General features: G+C 33.6%; 1 protein-coding gene across 3 annotated transcripts in view; it reads right to left on the bottom strand.

The window, feature by feature from the left end:
• Usp47 (ubiquitin specific peptidase 47) overlaps positions 1-20,490 on the bottom strand; it is a 105,917-nt gene that overhangs the window by 42,851 nt on the left and 42,576 nt on the right. For all 3 annotated transcript variants that reach the window (XM_074041474.1, XM_074041462.1, XM_020166360.2), the window contains 6 exons: positions 19,633-19,746; positions 17,923-18,061; positions 14,245-14,341; positions 10,165-10,310; positions 9,518-9,597; positions 7,337-7,486 (listed from right to left, as the gene is read on the bottom strand). In XM_074041474.1, the coding sequence (XP_073897575.1) occupies positions 7,337-7,486; positions 9,518-9,597; positions 10,165-10,310; positions 14,245-14,341; positions 17,923-18,061; positions 19,633-19,746 (726 nt within the window). The remainder of the gene's footprint in view (positions 1-7,336; positions 7,487-9,517; positions 9,598-10,164; positions 10,311-14,244; positions 14,342-17,922; positions 18,062-19,632; positions 19,747-20,490) is intronic.

Genomic DNA, 20,490 nt, shown 5'->3' with positions numbered 1-20,490 from the left:
GTTGTTTAAATAATCTAATTTAAGTTGGGTGAGTTGTACTTTGTGCTTTTCAAGGATTTGTTTCATTTTTATCTAAGTTGATGAATTTATGTGTGCAGAGGTGGTCACTGTATTTCCTTGTTACTCTTAACAGCTGCAAGATGGTAGTGATATGCTATTCATTCCTTATACTGGAAATATTTGTTCTCTGTTTTTTTCTGTCGGTCTTGCTATAGGTTCTAAGTCTTACTATTCTTTTCGAAGAACCAATTCTTTGTTTTATCATCTCAACTCTTTTCCTATTTTAAATTTAACTGATTTCTACTCCTTTCTTTATTGTATCATTCCAACTACTGATCTGCATTTTTTGCTCCCCGCACCCTCCCCCCAAGGATATGTGGAATCTTAGATTGATTTGAAACTCTTCTTTTTAAATGAATAAATTTTGTTTTCCAAATTGCTTTAGCTGTGTCTCAAACAAATTTTGCATGTTATAATTTCATTTTTATCCAATTCAAAATGTTTCTTGCATTTCCCTTGACTTTCTTTTTGATCCATGGATTATTAGAAGTGTATTATTGATTTTCCAAGTGTTTGGTGATGTTCCTGTTAGTAATGTCTACTCTGAATCCTGTGTGGTTGGAAATCACACACACTATGATTTTCTTTTAAATTTGTTGAAACCAGTTTCATGGCAGAAATATGGTCTATCTTGGTATATATTTCATGGGCACTTGAATGTGTACTCTGCATTTTGTAAATGTCAATTAGAGCCTATTGGATGATGGTGCTGTTGAGTTATATACCTTTGCTATTTCTGTATAGTTATTCTACCTATCAAATGGTAAGAGAAGGATGTTCAAGCATGGACATAATTACAGATTTCTCTATTTCTCTTTTCAGTTCTGACAGCTTTCCCTTCACCTATGTTGCAGCTCTGTTATTTGGTGCATACACATTTAATATTGCTGTCGTCTTGATGAATTGACTCTTTTATCTTATACAATGTCCTTCTCTATCTCTGATATATTTTTTTCTCTAAAGTCCATTTTTTTTTTTGCTTTTGTTTTTGTGAGACAGGGTCTTGCTAGTCTGACCTTGAACTCATGATTCTCCTGCCTCTGCTTCCTGAGTGGGGGGACTGTGCACCACCACACTCGGTTCTACAGTCTTCTTCATCTGATATTCATATAGCCATTTTTGAGTTCTTCTGATTAATGTCTGCATGATATGTATTTTCATTCTTTTATTTTTAATCTGCCTACACCAATTCACATGAAGTAAGTTTTTTTTTTTTAACATATTACTAGGCCACATTTTTCTAAACCCACTATGCTTTAAGGTTGATATATTTAGACCACTTATAAGTAACCAATTCTGCCATATTAGCTTTTAGGTTTTTTTTTCTTTCTGATTTTCATTTCTGTTTACTTTCTTGTACATTCCCATGGTTACCTGAACATTTTGTAAAAACTCTTTTGATTTATCTATAGTGTTTTTGACTATTTTTTTCAGAAGTTGCTCTACTTATTAACAGTCTCGGTATTGTTTTATCAGTTCAAGTATAAAAAACTTACTTCTCCCTTCTATGTTTTCATACCTTCTCCCATTTACAAAATAATTGACTGAAATATTTTTTCTATGGACATTGAGACAGTGTTGTGATTTTGGTTCAAACATAATTTAGAAAACTCAGCAAGGGGAGGGAAAATTTATTGTATTTATTCATAGTTTTTGCTTCCTTGTTCTTCTTTCCTAATATTCCAAGATGCTTTCCCCTTACAATTTCTTATCTGTTTAGAGAACTATCTTTAGTCATTTTTAAAGGACAGGTCTGTTAGTGACACACTCTATTAGTTCCCCTCAACTGAGATTGCCTTGATTTCCTCTTCATTTCTAAAGAATATTTTCACTAGATAAGAGACTCTGGTTGATAGTTCTTTTGATACTTGGAAAATTATACCACTTCCTTCTGAACTCCACCGTTTTTTATGAGAAATCTGAATGCTTTTCTTCAATAAGAAAGGTGTCTTTTCTCTCTTGCTACTTTTAAGATAATTGTTTTTATTCTTCAGAAGTTTGGCTATAGTTGGACTTAATGTAGAGTACTTTTTGGCTTATCCTGTTTGGGGTTTACACAACTACTTAGGTTGACAGGGTTATGCCTTTTGCCAAATTCAGGAAGTTTTCTGCAACTATTTCATTGACCTGTTTTTATGTTCTGCCTTCTTTTACCTCTTCTCCCAACACTCCAATGCTGTAAGTGATACACTGCTATAGTCCAGAGAAACCTTTTTTCTTTTTTCGTACTGGAGCTTGAACTCAAGGCCTCCACCAGCTCTTTTCTGTGAAGGAGTTTTTGAGATAGGGTCTCACGGAACTATCTGCCTGGGCTGGTTTTGAACAGTGATCCTCCTGATCTCTGCCTCCTGAGTAGTCAGGATTACAGGCGTGAGCCACTGGTGCCTGACAAACTTTTTTTTATCTTTTTCTAGTCTACCTTCTTTCTGCTGTTTAGGTTGGGCAATATTAATTGTCATACTCAATTTCATTGATTTTCATCTACTGTCTCCTTCATACTATTGTTGAGCTTACATGTTGAGAGTTTGTTTTATTTTGTTGTTGGTTCCTTTTTCTTTAGACAGATTTTGTTATATAGCCCAGGCTGGCCTTGAACTTGTGATCCTCCTGCCCCAGCCTCCCCATTGAGTTTTTATTTTGCTTATTGCACATTTTAAATTTCAATGCTTTATAACAGCTATTGCTTCCATAAGATTTCTTATTTGCTTCAAGTGAGTTTGCGATTGCTCACTTAAGTATTTCTATGATAGCTCCTTTAAAGTAATTGTCAGATAATTCTAACATGTCTATCATTTCACTGTTTACTGAGTCTACTGATTTTGTTTTTAAAATTCAAAATGAGACTTTCCTGATTAATTTATACAGTAACTTTTTAAAAAAAAAACTGAACTGTGGATATTTGGGTATCTGGTATGAGATTTTGGAACTTATTTAAATCTTCTGGTTTAGCTTGTTTCCTTTGACCCTGCTCCAGATGGCAAAGGGGCCCCTGTCTCTTTACTGCCAAATGATTAGAAATCTGGGTTACCCACTTAGGAGGGGCTTCTTATTCGCCCTCTGCTGATACCATGTTAGGCTATAAGGGAGAGGAGTATCTCATTACTGCTCCCCTTGCTGTCTCCACTAACACTACAAGTGGGAGGAAGCTGGTCACATTACACCTGGAAGGTGGTGAAAGTCCTAATTCCCCATTATGCTTACTATGACATTAGTTTAGTGGAGAGGGGAAGAAGCACCTTTTTACTAAGAGGCATGGGTGGAAGGCCAACCTCCCTATCTGGTTCCTAATGACCAAGAACTCAGAAAATGGTGGGTGGTGTTAGGAAGGTTTGCTGCTGCCTTGCTGGAATGAAACCCCTGACAACCTGCTCAGCTTTCTCTGAAACCACCCCAGTGGTGGTGGTGGTGGTGGTGGTGGGTGGGGCGGGGGGAAGCAGAGGGTGGAGGAGCCCTGTCACAATGATATAGTAGTAAAATCCAGCTTTCCCATGTAAGTGGCATGAGTTGAGGTGAGGCCAGTTTATTCTGTGGTGTTTGGCCAGAGTAGAGGGATTAATATCTAAAAATTTTCTGATGTGCTAGGTTGCTTTGTCCTAGATCTTCAGCTAGAGAGCACAGGCTTTTTTTTAGTCTAGGCCCACTGCTGCTTCCAGATTGCCAGCTTCTTCAGCTCCATGTTTGGGATATATTAGGCAAAAGAAAACCCAGGGAACTCACCACCTTGCTATTCCTTGGGTGCTGAGGTCCCTAGTCTGTATGCCTTCTCTCCACCTTTCAGTCTTCTTATATTTATTTTATAGATAATGTTCAATGTTTTCAGTTGTTTTAGTGGGGAGGAATAGGGCAATGTATATATCTACTCCATCTTCCTGAAAGCAGAAGTCCCCACTTTTTAAACTGTTTCCCACTATATTCAACCACACAAATTCCTGGAAAAATGAGGGTAGAGTCTGTGGAAGACATTCTTCTTTATGTGATGCTTACATATTTGGACCATACACTCCATCCAAGTAAGTAATATGGCTGAGTCAGCAACATAAAAATGTTTAAATCACCTACTAAACCATGATAGGACTTATGATATAAATTTGTGTAAAGTAAGTATTTAAAATGTTTTTGATTTCATTAATACTAATTTAACAAATTTCCATTCAAACCTTTAAATCAAACATTAAACAGTATTTGCTCTGGGAACAAAACTTTTTTGTGAGCACCTCAAAGACACTACACCAAACTGTACTATTAAACCCAGTTTCACAGTTTTGCACACATATTGTCATAAAGAAAATGGCCTAGAACAGTATCTGCCACTGAGTACATACTAAGTAAATACATGATATGACAAAAGATACTCATAAACAGATACTGTCTAAAATTTTACTGTTAAATAGAAAGAGCTTCCCTGGATAATATCAAACATATGAGGCTATATCATTTATGAAATATGGTCACACAAAAGAATTATATTGATTACCTACTTGGCCAGCTAAACTGAAGATGAGAAATTAAAAACCAGTTATAATAATTAAAAATAATTCAATAAATAAAATTATGGAGACCTTTTTCAAAAAAATTGTAGGAGTTTCCTAGTATTCAGCATAAAAATAATCTGCTATTGATCATGCTGAAAATCATAAAAATTGGTATTAATTATTAATTTCATACTTTTTTTTTTTTTTTGGTGGAAATGGGGTTTGAACTCAGGGCATGTGCTGTACCACCTGAGCCAAACCTTCAGTTCATTTTGCTCTAGTTATTTTCTAGATTGGGGGGGGGGGGGTCTCACAAAGTATTTGCCTGGACTGGTCTTGAACTGCAATCCTCCCGATCTCAGTCTCCCCAGGAATTAGGATTACAGGCTTAAGCCACTGATGCCTGGCTTCATAGATATTTTAATCTTAAATATTACTGTCAAATTAATTTGATCATAGAGAACCATAGAGCTATACAACCACAAATATTTTAGATTTCACATTTAAGTAAAAAAAAACTTTTTTTTGATTTTTAACAGAACCTTATATTTGTCTGAAATTAAACAACAGGTTCTGACTCTACACAAATATTAATAACACTGTGGCTCACTGAACAGAACATAAAATAAAGAGAATATACAGTCAATGTTGTGTGTGCTTATAGTCATGTAAATGCATATACTAGTATGTAAGACAAAAATACCATCCTCCACTAATAAAGATATGAAAATAAATTTTAAGAGTTCAATTAGAATTAAGGCCAAATTTTAAGAATGTGAATAAGCAATTTTATAATGCCTGTTTTTAACTAGATTTTTACAATCCATATTTATACCAGATTAATTTTAAATACATAGAATTAACAAAATGTACAATGGCAAACAGTGAAATAAAATTAATTCCAGATACTGTATGATGATATTTATGGATTAAGAAGCATATGTCACAGGTTTTAAATTCAGAAAATAAGAAGTCACTTACCTCTAACTAAAGTTCTCTGAAGGTAGTATCCTCCATAGAACCCCTATCTTGGGTAGTTTTACCTGCTGTATTTTCCCACAAGAGATTCCGGCAAAGTCTAGGAAGTTTTAAGTTCCCTTCTGCAAGCCCTATTAGTGCATGTGTGTTATAAACCTGCTTACATACTGCTTCATAGCTGTAACTTCCAACTCCCATGGAACTACCACCACCACCACCATCCATGTATCAATCAATGCAGGATACTGCCTTTGGAGAATTTCATTTAAAAATGTTATACTGTTCACTTCTCCAAAAGTATCCTCCAAATCGCTCCATTGTTGTGTCTATAATAACTCAAGAAAGTGAGGGCAAATCAGCAGGTGAATCAACAATGACATCACGATTTAGCTACGCAATTCTATTTGTTGAACACTCAAATATAAGATTCCAACATAGCACAAATAAAACTAGCTTCTTTAACATTTAATTAACATGTCAAAAATAAGTGAAAAATCTTTCATAAAAAATACTTTCAATAAATAAGGTACACTACCAAATAGTTCCCTAGTATATTTTGCTAGAGAAACATCAGTATTTAAAAATTCACTAGTAAATAAACCATTGAGACAAATGTTAATTTTTCAATGATTTTTGAGTATATCATTTCTACCTCAAATTGCCAAAATAAAGTAAAATAACATTAAAATAAATAAGTAAAACAAGGTAATGAAAAAAAAATAGCCACTCAAATTAAGGACAATTTAATGTATCTAGAATGGCAATTTACAAAGGGCACCACTAAACACTTAATATTTTGTTTTCAAATAGCTGATTATTTCCTGACAACCATATAAAAGTAGGAGAAAAAAAGCTAAAGGAATTGATGGCCCTAGGGCAGAGGACTAAACCATCCCAGTATAGCTTTAAAAACAGTAATCTTAGCTAAGAGCCATAGTCAGCTTGCTAACAGTATAAATACTGCCCAAAACACAACTTGATAAAATTCTACTTTTTAAAAAAGATGTTTTATTTAGCTCTAAATAAAACATATAACAGACTCAAATAAATGTTTCTGAACACCAATTTTAAAACCAACAATTCCTCCCATGACTCTCCATTTGTCCAACACATACAAATAAAATAAGAAAACAAAGCAATTAAGAAATGAATGCCAAGTGGAAAAATGTCAAAATTTTAGCTAATCTCCCAATTAGATATCCAGAATACAAATAATTAAGGGGATTATAGTATTGACTTTCAAGTTATCTGTGCCTGTACAATTTTTTTTTGAAACAGGGTCTCACCATGTAGCCCAGGCTTGCCTTGAACTCTCAATCCTCCTGCCTCAGCCTTTGAGTGCTGGGATTACAGGCATGCACCAGCACACCCAGCACCAACATATTTTTAAGTTAAATATTTAGAATAGAGATGTTTCTTTAAAAAAAAAAAAAAAAAAAATATATATATATATATATGGGCTTTGTCATACAAAACCAGAGGTTATTTTTTCCATTTTAAAAGTGCATAGAACAAAACAACCCCCCAAAAGTAAAAAAAAAAAAGTCAAGAAAAGATAAAGGTAAAATCATCTGATCTCTTATAGAAAGAAGAAAATGCTGAGCCCTCAGGTAGTACATTTGCATTCACTTTCCCTCTTAAACATGCACTATTAGGACTCACTAAAGGGTCAAAAATCTTCTAGATCTTGCTAGGATAAATGCAGGAATGACCAACAACCCAAGAAGGTGTTTCTAGGATGATACTTACCACACCAGAGACTATACCACTGTGCTATTATGTATTCTGTATAAGGATACACAAGCAGTCAGCTGAAAGGTACACACCACACTAGCAAATGCTTGGCTGGACCCATAAGGTCGGATGACCAATGGAATATCAAGGTAGGTGTCGATTCTCCAGCCCTCATAACCACACTCCAGACATCTCACATAGTCCTTCAGCTTGCCTTGATATAGTTCATTTATAAGATCAGCCTAAAAATAAAAACATTTATTACATCTCTTAGAGTATTCCTTAAAAGTAATTTTTAAGATATGTGTAAATATAATTCATGTTTTTAGAATGGGTCACAATGTTTACTTTTATTGATTTATTGAATTTTATTACTAAAATTTTAGATTTACCCAGATTTAAGTAAAATTTTATAGAGCAAAATCAGGCTTGACAAAAACCATCTAAAATTAATAAAATTAGGTTAACACTAAAAATCGATGTGCAAAAAATAACTATTTCAATATTCCATATTACTAAAGCACCCAACTATTAAAATGGGTTTTGATGAAATCAGTCATAAATTTATTCAGTATACTATTAAGCCTCATGTTCATTTTTCCTTAGGATAAGAATACATCCTAATCTACCACTTAGGTATGATGATTGTATAGCTAAATAACTGGTTGTGCTTTTATACCTTTATATGTGCGTATCAACCACTCTCACAACATATTCTCATTTATAAAATCCTATCTTCTAGCTCAAGATGCAAATAAAACTTTTAAACTTTCAAAAATATACATAAAACAATTTAAAGGAGAAATATTATACTTTGATTTTCTTAATGTGTGGAAATTCAAAAGCCATCTGAAAATTCATGTCTCTCAAAATATCCTCACCTAAAAGAATGGATCTCTTACTTCCAAAACTTAGCCAATGAGGGTTCTTCTGCCAAAGTAGGCAGGTAAATCCCTATTCCATATAAATGGGACTCCCCATATGAGTATCTTACCTCAAGACATTTGTACCAAAATTTGGGGACTCAATGGGAATGCCCCAACTGGTCTTAATGGAAAATGCTCACTTACAGACAGGCATGGAAACAAGAAGGGTAACTTCATACCTCTGAAGAAACAGCCTCTAACACCATCTATATATAGTTACTAAATAAAATTCCATAGGGTTATATAGAGCAACTAAATCACTAAATGAGAGATCATGAAAACTATTTTCATGTAAAATAGGCCAGAGGGAGAGGACACTACAAATCACTATCATAATTTCCACCTCATAAAATGCATAGGACCTTTAAGTCTTAAACTGGATCTATCATTGCTATCTTCTCTAATACTATTTATTTAAATGAAGCCTTCTTCATCGACCTGGCCCAGTCACGTGATTATGTCTTGTGTGTAGGATGCAGTTCAAACCAGTGCTTTTCAAACATTAGACACCAAACCATCATAAGAAGATACTTTGTAAGACAATCTGCACATATAATTGACAAAGGTTCCCAAAACCAATACATACTCTTATTTATGTGACATTCTTTTGTACTTTTCTATTCTACTCAATTTTTTAAAGTGTTAGTATAGACTCCTAAACTAATTTCATAACCTATGAGTACAATGCAACCTACTGTTTGGAAAATTCTGGTCCAAGTCACCATAATAGCTCTAACAAAAAATCAGGCCCTCTAAGTCATCTTATCTACTCTTCTTCTTTTATTCTTGTGACACTCCATTACTACACCCAATACAAACCTTTCCCCTTACTGAGCCCCTTCTAGTTGCACCTTAGGCCTCATCCTAATGATATTTCTAATGTTCTTCCTACTCTTACTTCAACTGGGTAAGAACAAGGTCAGATTAATGAGGCTACTAAAGGTCAAAACAAAGGCAATGTTTGATGAATATACTTTATAATGTGCTACAGATTATAAGATGTAATATACTGTGTATCTGAAAATACTGTTTAAAAACTACCCCTCTAAAATCATATTTATACACATATGAATTATACAGTTTTTGAGCTAAAAAAAGACCTTGATTATAGAGGCCCACTTCCTTGTTTTTAAAGATGAGGAAACAAGTGTAAGGTGGTTTAATGAAGATGTTTTGAACTCAGTTAATGGCCTAATGAGAAACTCATAATTTCACTTCCCCATTCGGCACTTTAACCACACTGGACTAACGTCCAAGTTTTAAAACATTCCAACAGCACAAAATCATTTTAAGATAATGAATGATTTATTAGAAAACAGCTGCCCCAACTTGAGAAGTAGGAATTACCTGCTCTGTTTGCTTCCATTTCTGTTCCAAAGCATCAAACATGACTCGGCATAGTTCTTGTACATCATGCTGTTGCCAAGCTATTTTAAGATTAAAATTTAATTAAAGTAGCAATAAACAGTACAAAGAAACATTAATTTGCTGTTTAAAAACAAACAGAAACATGGAAAATTCTAGTCTAAATAATGTTAAATTTTATAATGCAAAAATATACATTAGTCATGAAAAAAGATAATCAGAAGAAAAATAATAAATGGATTTCAGTATTTTATAAATAAATAAGGTTTTTGGTGCTAATTTGTTAGTTTTCATTACAGCATTAAGAAATGAGCTAGAAAGAAAAAATCTAAAACAAAACCCACAAACTTTTTAGTTTAAGGTCATAAAAAAAATATAAATGAACTTATGAGCAAAAGTTTATCCTCAGAGCTCAACAAGAGAAACTTAAAATCCCAGTAAAAAGCACTGAGCAGGGGTGGGTGGTAGCTGAAGTGGTAGAGTGCCTGCCTGGCAAGTTCAAGGCCCTGAGTTCAAACCCCAATACCACCAGGGGATATAAAAAAGAAGAAAAATAAAACAAAAAAACCACTGAGACTATTTAAGGTAAAGATAGATAATAGAAATATTTATTACAAAACAATCAGTACCCTCACTACTATCCCATCCAAAGCTCCTTGTAACATCAGTGGTTTCAATTGCTCTCTTTTTGCTGGTTTGCAACAAAACAAAAAGCCTTTGAAGTTGGTATGGGATACTTGTCACTGGATCTTCTTCAGATTCTTCAAATTCCCATCTATTAAAATGAAATAGTTGAAGATTACTAAATAATTTTATTCTTTAGAGTCATAATATCAAAACAATAATAAAAATGTAAGATTTTAATTCAGGGAGATATAGAGTTTGAATATTAACTGAAACTAACAGTAACTAATAAAACATTAGTCTTTCTCTGATTTACAAATTCGGAAGCACTTTAGACTTTAACAAGAAAAGGTACAAGAAGGTGACAGTTCTCAAGATGAAAGGCAAAGCTCACTGAAAAATAATTGTGGAACCTGATCAATACTTTTGTTCTAATTACTCACAAAAATTAAAAAAAAAAAATTAAATGACAATAAGGTATTCCAACCACAAAAACCCAAACTGTGGAGAAACTATAAGACAAATAACATCAGTTTTCAATATATAAACTTTCAGGGAACAAATTACAAAGACGAGGAAAATAGATTAGACAGACTAAGAATAGTATCAATTAGCTGCAATATATAATCTTGCTTGGAGCTCGCAGAGTGGCTTAAGTGGTAGAGCACCTGTCTGGCAAACCTAGCAATATAAGGCCCTGAGTTCAAGCTCCAGTACCACCAAAAAAAAAAAAAAAAGTGTTTCTAATCTTGCTTGGATTCTGATTTGAGGAAATTATTAAAAAAATTAGAAGGTAATTTGGCAAATGTTAACACTGAGCTGTGATAGAATTTACAGATGACATGATAGGACTCTGCTTTCTAAACAATCAGTGTGGAGGGCTGCAGCTAAGAAAAACTGATCATAAATTGATAATATTCAAAGCTGGGTAATGGGCACAAAGGGATTTATATTATTTCCCTATTTTCAAATATTTTTTAAATTCCATAATAAAACATTATAAAAAAGGAATATTGTGTAAGCAAATAATCAAGGTAGGATTTTTACTCTCACAAATTTATAAAAAGTTGTCCTGCCCTAGCTACAAGTGAGAAGGAATTCTCATGGCAAAAATACGCCTGGAGAACTGAAGTTGGTTAATGTACCCACAAAAGTTATTAAGATGATGTTATATGTAGTTTACTTTTAAAGGGAGTCTTCAGCATTAATTTCTGTTAAACATTTTTAGTTTTGAGCACTGGACTCCATTAACGTGCTCAATATTTTTCTTACATTAAAGTCACTGCTCCCTGTTTTACACAATGAAGTGCCCTTTTATCTCACAGATATGAAAGCAATGTATTTCACTTTTTCTTCTCAAGGCTTTGTGCAAACACCTCTACTCCTTATTGAAATCTCATCTGCTTTAAACCTCTACTTTTCTATACTCAGGTGCCAGCTCTCTTTTGTTCTGGCTATCCTTAATGGAAGGTATTTAGAATTGACATTGCACGAGCTAAAATTCTCTCACTAGCTTTAAAGAAATAGTGAAAAGCTCAGATTGCTTGAAAGAGCAATTGTCACTAGTGGAGAGGAATTACTATAATATAAAACTGGATTCTCACCTGTCCCTTATTTCTGTCACCAATACCTTAAAAGGTTGTAAGTCTTGCTAGTACTTGCTATTACACTAGTTACCTAAAGTTAGAAACTTTGGTAACATATTCAGTGCTTCCCTTTTCTTTAATACTAAGTAAAATTTGTCATTAAGTTGTATCAGTTTTTACTCTGAAATACAACAACTACTGCTGTCATCCTCATTCTGACTCTCACTCAGAGTGCCTATGTTTAATGGTAGATTCCTCCAGGGAACAGGTAAGAGTCTGTCTGTCCACCAAGTGCCTAGATAGATAGACCTTCCTATTTCAAATCAATCTTGCACCCTGCAGTGTGTAAGCTTTCCTAAAACAATGTATTCAACACCTCATATACCAGCCTGCAATTCAAAGTGGAAGTGTTATCTGCTGGCCACTATACAAGGGACGAAAACAAACAAAACCCTATCTCTCAATGCTAGTGCTACTCTGTGCAGTCCAGTGAGGTCCTCAAGTCTACATTAAGAGACATCATCAGTGCTCTCAGGCTTTGCTTTGCCACCTGCTAGAAACTTCACTGTATTTTTCAATCTCTAAGGCATGAGACCTTGTGAATTTATGTCTCACTTCCCCTTCCCCAACCTCACTCATTGGACTCCAATCACAATTGATCTCTATGGCTCCTTGAAACCTTTGCACCTGAGGCTTTTAGGCCTTGAATGTTCTTCCCAGGGTCTTTATCAAGCCAGCCCCTGTGAAGGCTAGTCACATGGTATTTCCCCTCCTGGACACCTACCTAGAGCTATGACCTGACTCAACCTTCTGACAGACAGTTACTGTCTCCACTTTTCTATCCTTCATCTTCTTCATGGCATATATGACTCTGTGAAGTGAGCTTATATAATAGCTTACCTAAGGAAGCGCTAAAGGAGGGACTCTTAATCATCACTGTAACCTCTGTGCCCAATAGGATGCTTTGCACATAGTGTCCAAAACATATTTGCTGAATGAACAGCCTTGGCTATGCTCTTAATTTTCTTCACAGTGCTATAAATCCACAGACCACTTTCAAGGCACCATTATAGTTTGATAAGCTCCTGGCATACCCCACTCCTATGCAGTATTTGCCAAAGCAGGCACATCAGTGGACTTAATCTTCCTAGCTTTGAGCATAGGATCCACTCCATATATTAACCTCACCTTCTAGTACTCTGACAAAATTCTGGTTATATTGAACTCCTGGTGGCCCCTGTAACACACTGTATTTATTGGCATCAGCTACAATACAGAAAAATATGGGAGTGGATTCTGATATACACTGGGTGTTACTTCTACCCATACGGCTGTCAATTAACCTTTCTGTGTCTTTAGCTACCACCCTTTGAAAAATGGAGCACATAACAGCACATAATTCACACAGTTAATGTGAGAATTAGGCAAATCTCTATATAGAGTACTCAAAAAAATCTTGATACATCAGTTAGGTGGCACTTACTATAGTCACTTTGACTTTAGGGCATCTGCCATGCCCTCTTTCTTCTCTACCTTTTTAAGCCATACCTACTTTATGATCTACCAAGATCATTTTCTTCATTAAGCCTCTTCTCCAAGTTTCATTAATCTCCCTTTTCTCCAAACTCACAGGGCATTCAGCTGTCCTTAAACACTATTTAAACTATTTCACACATTCATATACTGCAATTGGTGGAGAGGTTTGTAAATTATGAGAACAAATATCTTATTTCTAATTCTGTCTCTACCTACCAAGGGCCTAGCACATAAACACTTCTAAACAACAAATACTTATTGAATAAAAAACATGTCAACCTTTTCAAGTAAATTCAAACAAGCTTATAGCTGCATATAATGTTGTTTGAGCAATACAACCAATTAAAAGTTTCAAAAATAATTCAAATGCATATTTGCATAATTTTAAAGATGTTACTCAAAGGTAACACAAGAAAGAAAAATCAGTTATTGACACTTTAAAATATCTTAAAACATATTTTTAAAAAATATACAAATATATATAAATCAAAGCAAAGATACTGTAAATGTATTATAGTAGGACATCTATAAAAATAAATTGTTAATTTTAGAGTTTATTTAAATATGGTTTTCCTCCACAGAGCAATTTAAAGTGTCTGGTGTAAACAGTCTTAGAAACACACATATACAAACATAAACAAAACATGTATTAGATTTTAATTAGAAACAAAGTTTGTAAGTTAAAAATAACTGAATTCTTACATTGGCAGGTGGAGGAAAAGGAGTATATGGGTCACATATTAGGATTCTCTCAAAAGCAGATAACATCATTATTTCCTGTCTATGCACTTCTGATTTTTTTCTCTACCTTTTTCATGTGTATATTTAATATTCAAGAAGTTGTGTCTTACAAAGAGAGAAATGTCCCAAACTTTACAAATAAGAAAGTAAATTAAATTTTATTAAAGACTATATTTTCATTTTTAAATCAATTTTACTTACAGATTATTTTTAAATACTCACTTATATAATGCATTCCTAAATTCAGGAGTCATAAAAAGTGTTTGCAAAAGGCTATTCAAATAGCAAGTCATTGCCTGGTTTACTAATCCCACATATCCTTTAAAGAGAAAATACAAATGTACATAAATTAGCATCTATATTAAAAATAATGAAAGAGGAAGCAATATGAATATAACACATAATAAAGATTGAAAAGTTAACATAAATCGGTTGGAAAATATTTCAATTTTTTTTTCAACAGCACCTAAGAAAGATTCCTTCTCCAAAGGGCTGTGGATGTAGCTCAGTGGTAGGATGCTTACCAGCACGCAAGGGCCCTGGGTTTGATCCCCAGTATAATGGGGATTGGGGGGAAGATATCCTTTCTCTAGTATGTACATTATATAAACTTTGTTCCATAGAAAAAGTCAGGACACCTTGTTATGGTATGTCCAGAGATACACACGGTTATTATATGACATTTAGTAAAATTTTAAGAGTAATATGTTTAATACAGTATATCTTACTGGCATAGGACCTTTCTTCTCTAAATCTAAAAGTTACAGATTAAAATAGAAAAATGTAAATATTTAAACATTCACTTTAAATATCATATAAACCAAACACAGGAAGACTGCACTAAATCACTTATCTTTGTCATTAGTCCTAGATACCAACTTCTACTAAGAATTAATAACATATAAGATAAATTCCTCACATGCAGACTCACAAACCCTGAGACTCTTAAGTAATGCAGAGTGAATTCCTCTATTTTAACAAGCTATCAAATATCAAATACAAAATTCTACAGGTCAGCAATATGCCATACTATGCAAGGAGTGATACAGAGCCACACTATCTTCACTTGCATGATTCCAAGAAAAAAGACCAAGTAGTTAATCTGCTTTTCACTTTGTCCTAAGGTTCAATCTTTGATTGAATACTGTGTACATGTGTTAAAATATTTTACTCTACATTATTACAAAATTACAAAATGCTTTAATTCCTGACCACTACCACCTGAGGTGTTCTTATAGCACCCTGCTCTTAATCCATAGGAGAGCCTTTAGTTCATGGTTCTATAACCTCCTTACTTATGTGTCTTCCCCTATCAGAATGTTAAAACAGGGGTCATACCTGATTTCTTTTTCTTTCTCTCTTACTACCTAGTACAGTAGCAGGTACACATGAGGGAACAATGTCTATGATTACAAGTAACACAGCTTGTAGGAGATCTGGTGTAATTATTAATAAGGAAAGTATTATTCTTTTCTTATAAATAGACCCTTCTCTATGAACAGTAGCATTTTAACTAAGAGACTATGTTATTCTACATTTTCTTCTCAGCTGAGCCTGCCTGGCATTTTCCTTCTCTAATTTGTCAACAGTCCAGAGACAGCCAATCTACTTGTAGCCTTCAAAGGTAAATGAAGTGGGACATAGTGGTACATGCCTGTAATCCTATCACTCAGTACAAGTCAGTAAGAAAGAAGAATGTAAGAACATATGTCATCCTGCAGAAGGCATCCTGTAGGAGAAATTCTATATAGAATCAACAAGGAAGGAAAGAGAAATCAAACAGGCTAACCCCTGGAGAAGACAAGATAAAACAGATTTTTTTTTTCTGAAAAATGTGTTCCCCAACCCCTGAGCTGAATCATGAGAGCATTTTCCAATGAAGACATTTTGTAAATGGTGCCAAAATTTACAATAACTTCTTAAGGAAGTTTCAACAGTTACTGACACCCCTTCAGATGCTTACAGACTATTTCAATTTAGAAAGGCAGTATGTCAGAACACTGGAGGAAAATGTACAGGTAGGAAAAGGGAGTGGAAGTATGTAAGGAAAAGAAGAGTATGATTAAATGCAATGTATATCAAAGCCTTCTAAAAACTGTTTTTAATAAATTTCAACTTAGTAATTCAATTTCTGGAAACATACCTGAAAACAAAGATGTACAAGAATTTTCATCACACATTAGTAACAATTAGAAATAGCTTAAATATCTAAATCCATACAATGAGAGAAATACTATTTTTCAGCCATTAAAAACTCTGTATTAAAGCACTATTTAACAGCATTGAAAAATGCTACTGATATAGAATTAAGTGAAAACTATGTATTAAACATCTGCTTATAGCATGATCTCCCATTTTCTTAAAATCATATGTACAGAAGATAAAAATAAGCAAAATCACCAGAAGTGGTTACTGCTAGGAATACTGTCAGTAATTTTCACTTTTTTCATTTTACATTATGACAATGTCAAGTATTATATTTGTGCAAAGAAAGAACACTTCTTAAAAATCTGTCTTAATCTCAAGTAATTTACAGACCTCAGGGAGCCCTAGGAAGTTGAACCTAGATGCAGCATAAGGAAGGTATTCTAGAAATGCTTCTTGCATAAAGGACTGAATCAGTTGTCAAGAATGCTGATTTGTTAAATCTGAAGCTTTCTGTAAGTGTTCCAACTATCAAAGAACAATCAGAAAGTTTATTCAAAACAAAAAAATTTCTTCCAGACTACTCCTACATTAGCATTTTGTGAAGTAATACCTTGGAACCTACACTTTTTACAAGTACCCCCCAAATAATCTTTGAAGAGATAAAAATTTGAGAATCTTGACCATATAATGGGAAAGTTTTATTATTGCTTAGTATCTGAAACGGAAGATAATTTTTCATTCCCTTTTATTCTTAGTGGGTTGCAGCAAAAAGTTCTACTTTTATGTAAATTATCCTAAACACCAAACATGACTAGCTTCTACTATTATTTCCAGAACAAATAAACCATTAAGCCTTCATAATGATTAACTGAAAGGAAATTATTCTCAGTTCTGGTTATAAAAAAACAAAACATGCAATGTAACTCTATAGTTACCTTTTTATACCAGATATTTGTTATAATATATAATGTAATATTTAAAGTCACCTAATTTGAAGTTTTTAGAGTAAAGGTTCTGAGGCTATACCTAGCACAAAATAGCATTAACTAGCTGTACAAAGGCTTCTCTTAAGCCCATTTCTATTTCTTTCAACATGAAAAGTACTATCTCCTGAAAAACTTATTGTAAGATGATTCTACCTAAAGATATATAATGTGTATCTGCATTATATTCATTAGGCAAGTAACCAATCATATATAAATGATAAGTGAATAAAACCTTTATATAAAGCTAGCTAAGTAAGCTGAAAAAATTCAAAATCTAGCCTTAATTATGTTCAGAAAAAAGTTAGCAGAAATTTAAAAATGACATGATTCATTTTAAGCATACAATTAAACTAAAAGATACAAAGACCCAATACAGTAACCATGGTCTATTTGCTTCAAAAATGGACCTATGTTCCTCATAGTCCATTTTAACCCAAATGAGGTAATAAATATTTCATTTCTACAGGAAGTCAAGTTCAAATATTTAAGATTATAGTTGAAATAGAAAATTATCAAAAATTATTCCTTCCAAATACAATAGCCAATATCTTTTAAGTTGTTACTAAATAGAGGCAGTAGCAATACAGTAAAAACAGCAATGTGAGAGGGAATGGGACCTATATCTTGTTTTCATTTTGCTACTGCTAGCTAGTAATTTAGTATTCTTATCCATAAAATGAGGCAGTAAGACTTGAAATCACTAAGATTACCCTAGGTCTAATGCTCCATGACTTTATGAAAATATAACAACAATAATAAATCTTACCAGTTTCTGATTTGTTCAAAATTGATGAATAGGAGTAGCTTTGGCTGACATAATCACTGGTAGAGCCCACAGAACCTTCTCTTGGAAGTGGACCTATAAACCTGTCATGAACACTGTCTTCCACACTACTGGAATCTTCCTAAAATACAGCATAACCAACATTTACTGAGTAGCAAGTATACTAAAGCAATGAATTAAAAAGACATACTAATTTAAGAGGCAGTGAAAAACAGATGTGGCATTACTGCTACAACCAAGGCATTCAAAGAAAGGAGTGTATACCCTCTCCATTTCCTATACGCAGGTTTGAGGAATACTTGAGATAGAACACTTAGGAGAGGTGTTTATGATCACTTCCAAAGTGCTTACTTCCCAGCTTTTCAAAGTTTTCTTTCAAATGTTCTGTTTCCATGAGAAAAGGAGATTTTTTGGTACGAAAATAACAAATGTACCACTGTGAACTCTTTGATGACAAGTGTACCATTAATTTTTACATTACCATTGGCAGTTAGACAGGTCTAGCAAATACTCAGTATTAATACAGGAAGAGATGGAGAGTTACTCATGGTTTCCAATAATAAACTTCCTATTAATATGTAATATGCTGTCAGGAATTAAGGGACATAAAAACAGCCCAAGCAATTAAGAACTAAAGAATAATTACTAAGCATTTGCTCTCTAATAGCTACTTTAGAATTCATAGCTACTTTAGAATTCAATGTCACTCAGACTAATTAAAATCTTGTGGTTTTATAAAAATAAATGATGAGATTAAGGAAGGTCAGAGGGCATATTCTGATATTGCTTCAGAATGGATGCACTACATTTAATTATTGTCTACTATCCACAGACACATTTTATTCACAATAGATACTGAAATGAAAAGTATAAAATAGAACGTTTTCCTGAGCAAAAAGTCCTTAAAACTCTCTGAACCTTAGTTAATTGAGTCTATAAAAAAGCAAGCAAAATTAGATCAGGTTTTCTTAATCTCTTTTAACCCACATTCTCTAAAATGTATTCTTATTCATCTGTAACCATCAGATAAGATTTACTTTCCACAGCTTTTGAGGACAAAAAGTTATTTTCAGTGTAGTTTTTTAATTTACAGATGCCAACCTCTTCAAAAGTCAACTCTCTTGAAAAATAACTGTTACTGGTTTAGATAATCTCTAAGGTTATTGAACTAAACAAGAAAGCTTACTAAAATAAATGTGAATTGGGGTAAAAATGAAAAGAGCAGAAGAAAAGCATTTAACTTACACAGTAATCATTCCATAAAAGGTGATGCAGTGGGACAGGGTAGGAATGGGAATTGCCCTCTCATCCCCAAATATATGTATAAAAAACTGACAAAAGAATACAGCGACCAAGTGAATGTCTGATCAAAAGGAAGGCCACCGAAACATAGGAGATATCTGTGGTGTTTAAGTTTATCCCAGAACTACCCCCCATCCCTAGTAAGCAGTGATCTTCAAGACAGCAACCCATGTTAACTCCAATGTTACAACAGACAAATTATAGTGCTATGAATAGCCCATGTATCCATGTTATCACGTACATATAGAGCAAGCTGACATACAATGAAAAAAATGATGTTTTATCACACAATTGTAAAACATATCTTTCCTTCCTTTGCAAAACTGCACTTTCAAGTAGTAAATGACAGTGCACAAAAATTATGAATATAAGGCTTTCTAAATAGCTCACCAGCAGTATTTGAGGCTGTTCACCATCTTTATCTGTCAAATGCAGAAAGTTCTTCTTTCCTGCCTCAAAATTAGCATCAAGAAGAGACTTGTCACTGGTATGATCCAGTGGAGCCTATGGGCATAAAAATTATAGCTCAGATTATGATAAATACTAAGTATAATATATATATACATATATACGTATATATATATATATATATATATATATATATATACACACACACACACACACACACACACACACACATAAACAGTAGTTTTAAATAATGATTCCAGCATTTTTTCATCTAGACTTGGAATTAACTTATCTTCTCGTAAACTGGGATGGCTAAGCCCAGTGACAGTACATACACTGACAGGCTCATATACCCCAACATCTAACAACCTAAAGAGAGAAATGGTAAAGGTTAGGAGGTAACACTAAGTACCACACACATAAATCTACATGTTATGGGGCTGAAGGTGTGGCTCAAATAAGAGATCACCTGCCTAGCAAGTGTGAAAGCCTGAATTCAAACCAAACTCTAGTACCACTAAAAGAAAAAAACCTGTATGTTTCCATGGTCTTTAAAATGTATGCAGTATCAATGAATTTTCACAAAACATAAAGATAATTTTACTTAACTCATAACTATAAAATGTTTTTCTATGAATATAGTGAGAATTCCCAGATAAGTAACACATTAATATCCCAATCATTGTGTAGCATAACTAAAATGTAACTAATATGGTACAACTTTCAGAAGAACCTTCTTCAGGAAAAGCCTATCCTAGTAAATGATACCCATTTCAAGTCTACTGCAAGTATTCAAAGGATCCCAGGGGGATGAAAGTGATCATTTCTTTGAAAATGAAA

Source organism: Castor canadensis, chromosome 1 (genome assembly GCF_047511655.1).
Source record: "Castor canadensis chromosome 1, mCasCan1.hap1v2, whole genome shotgun sequence".
NCBI lineage: Eukaryota > Metazoa > Chordata > Mammalia > Rodentia > Castoridae > Castor > Castor canadensis.
Note: the sequence above shows the minus strand (reverse complement) of the source record. Positions and strands in the feature narration are given on the sequence as shown.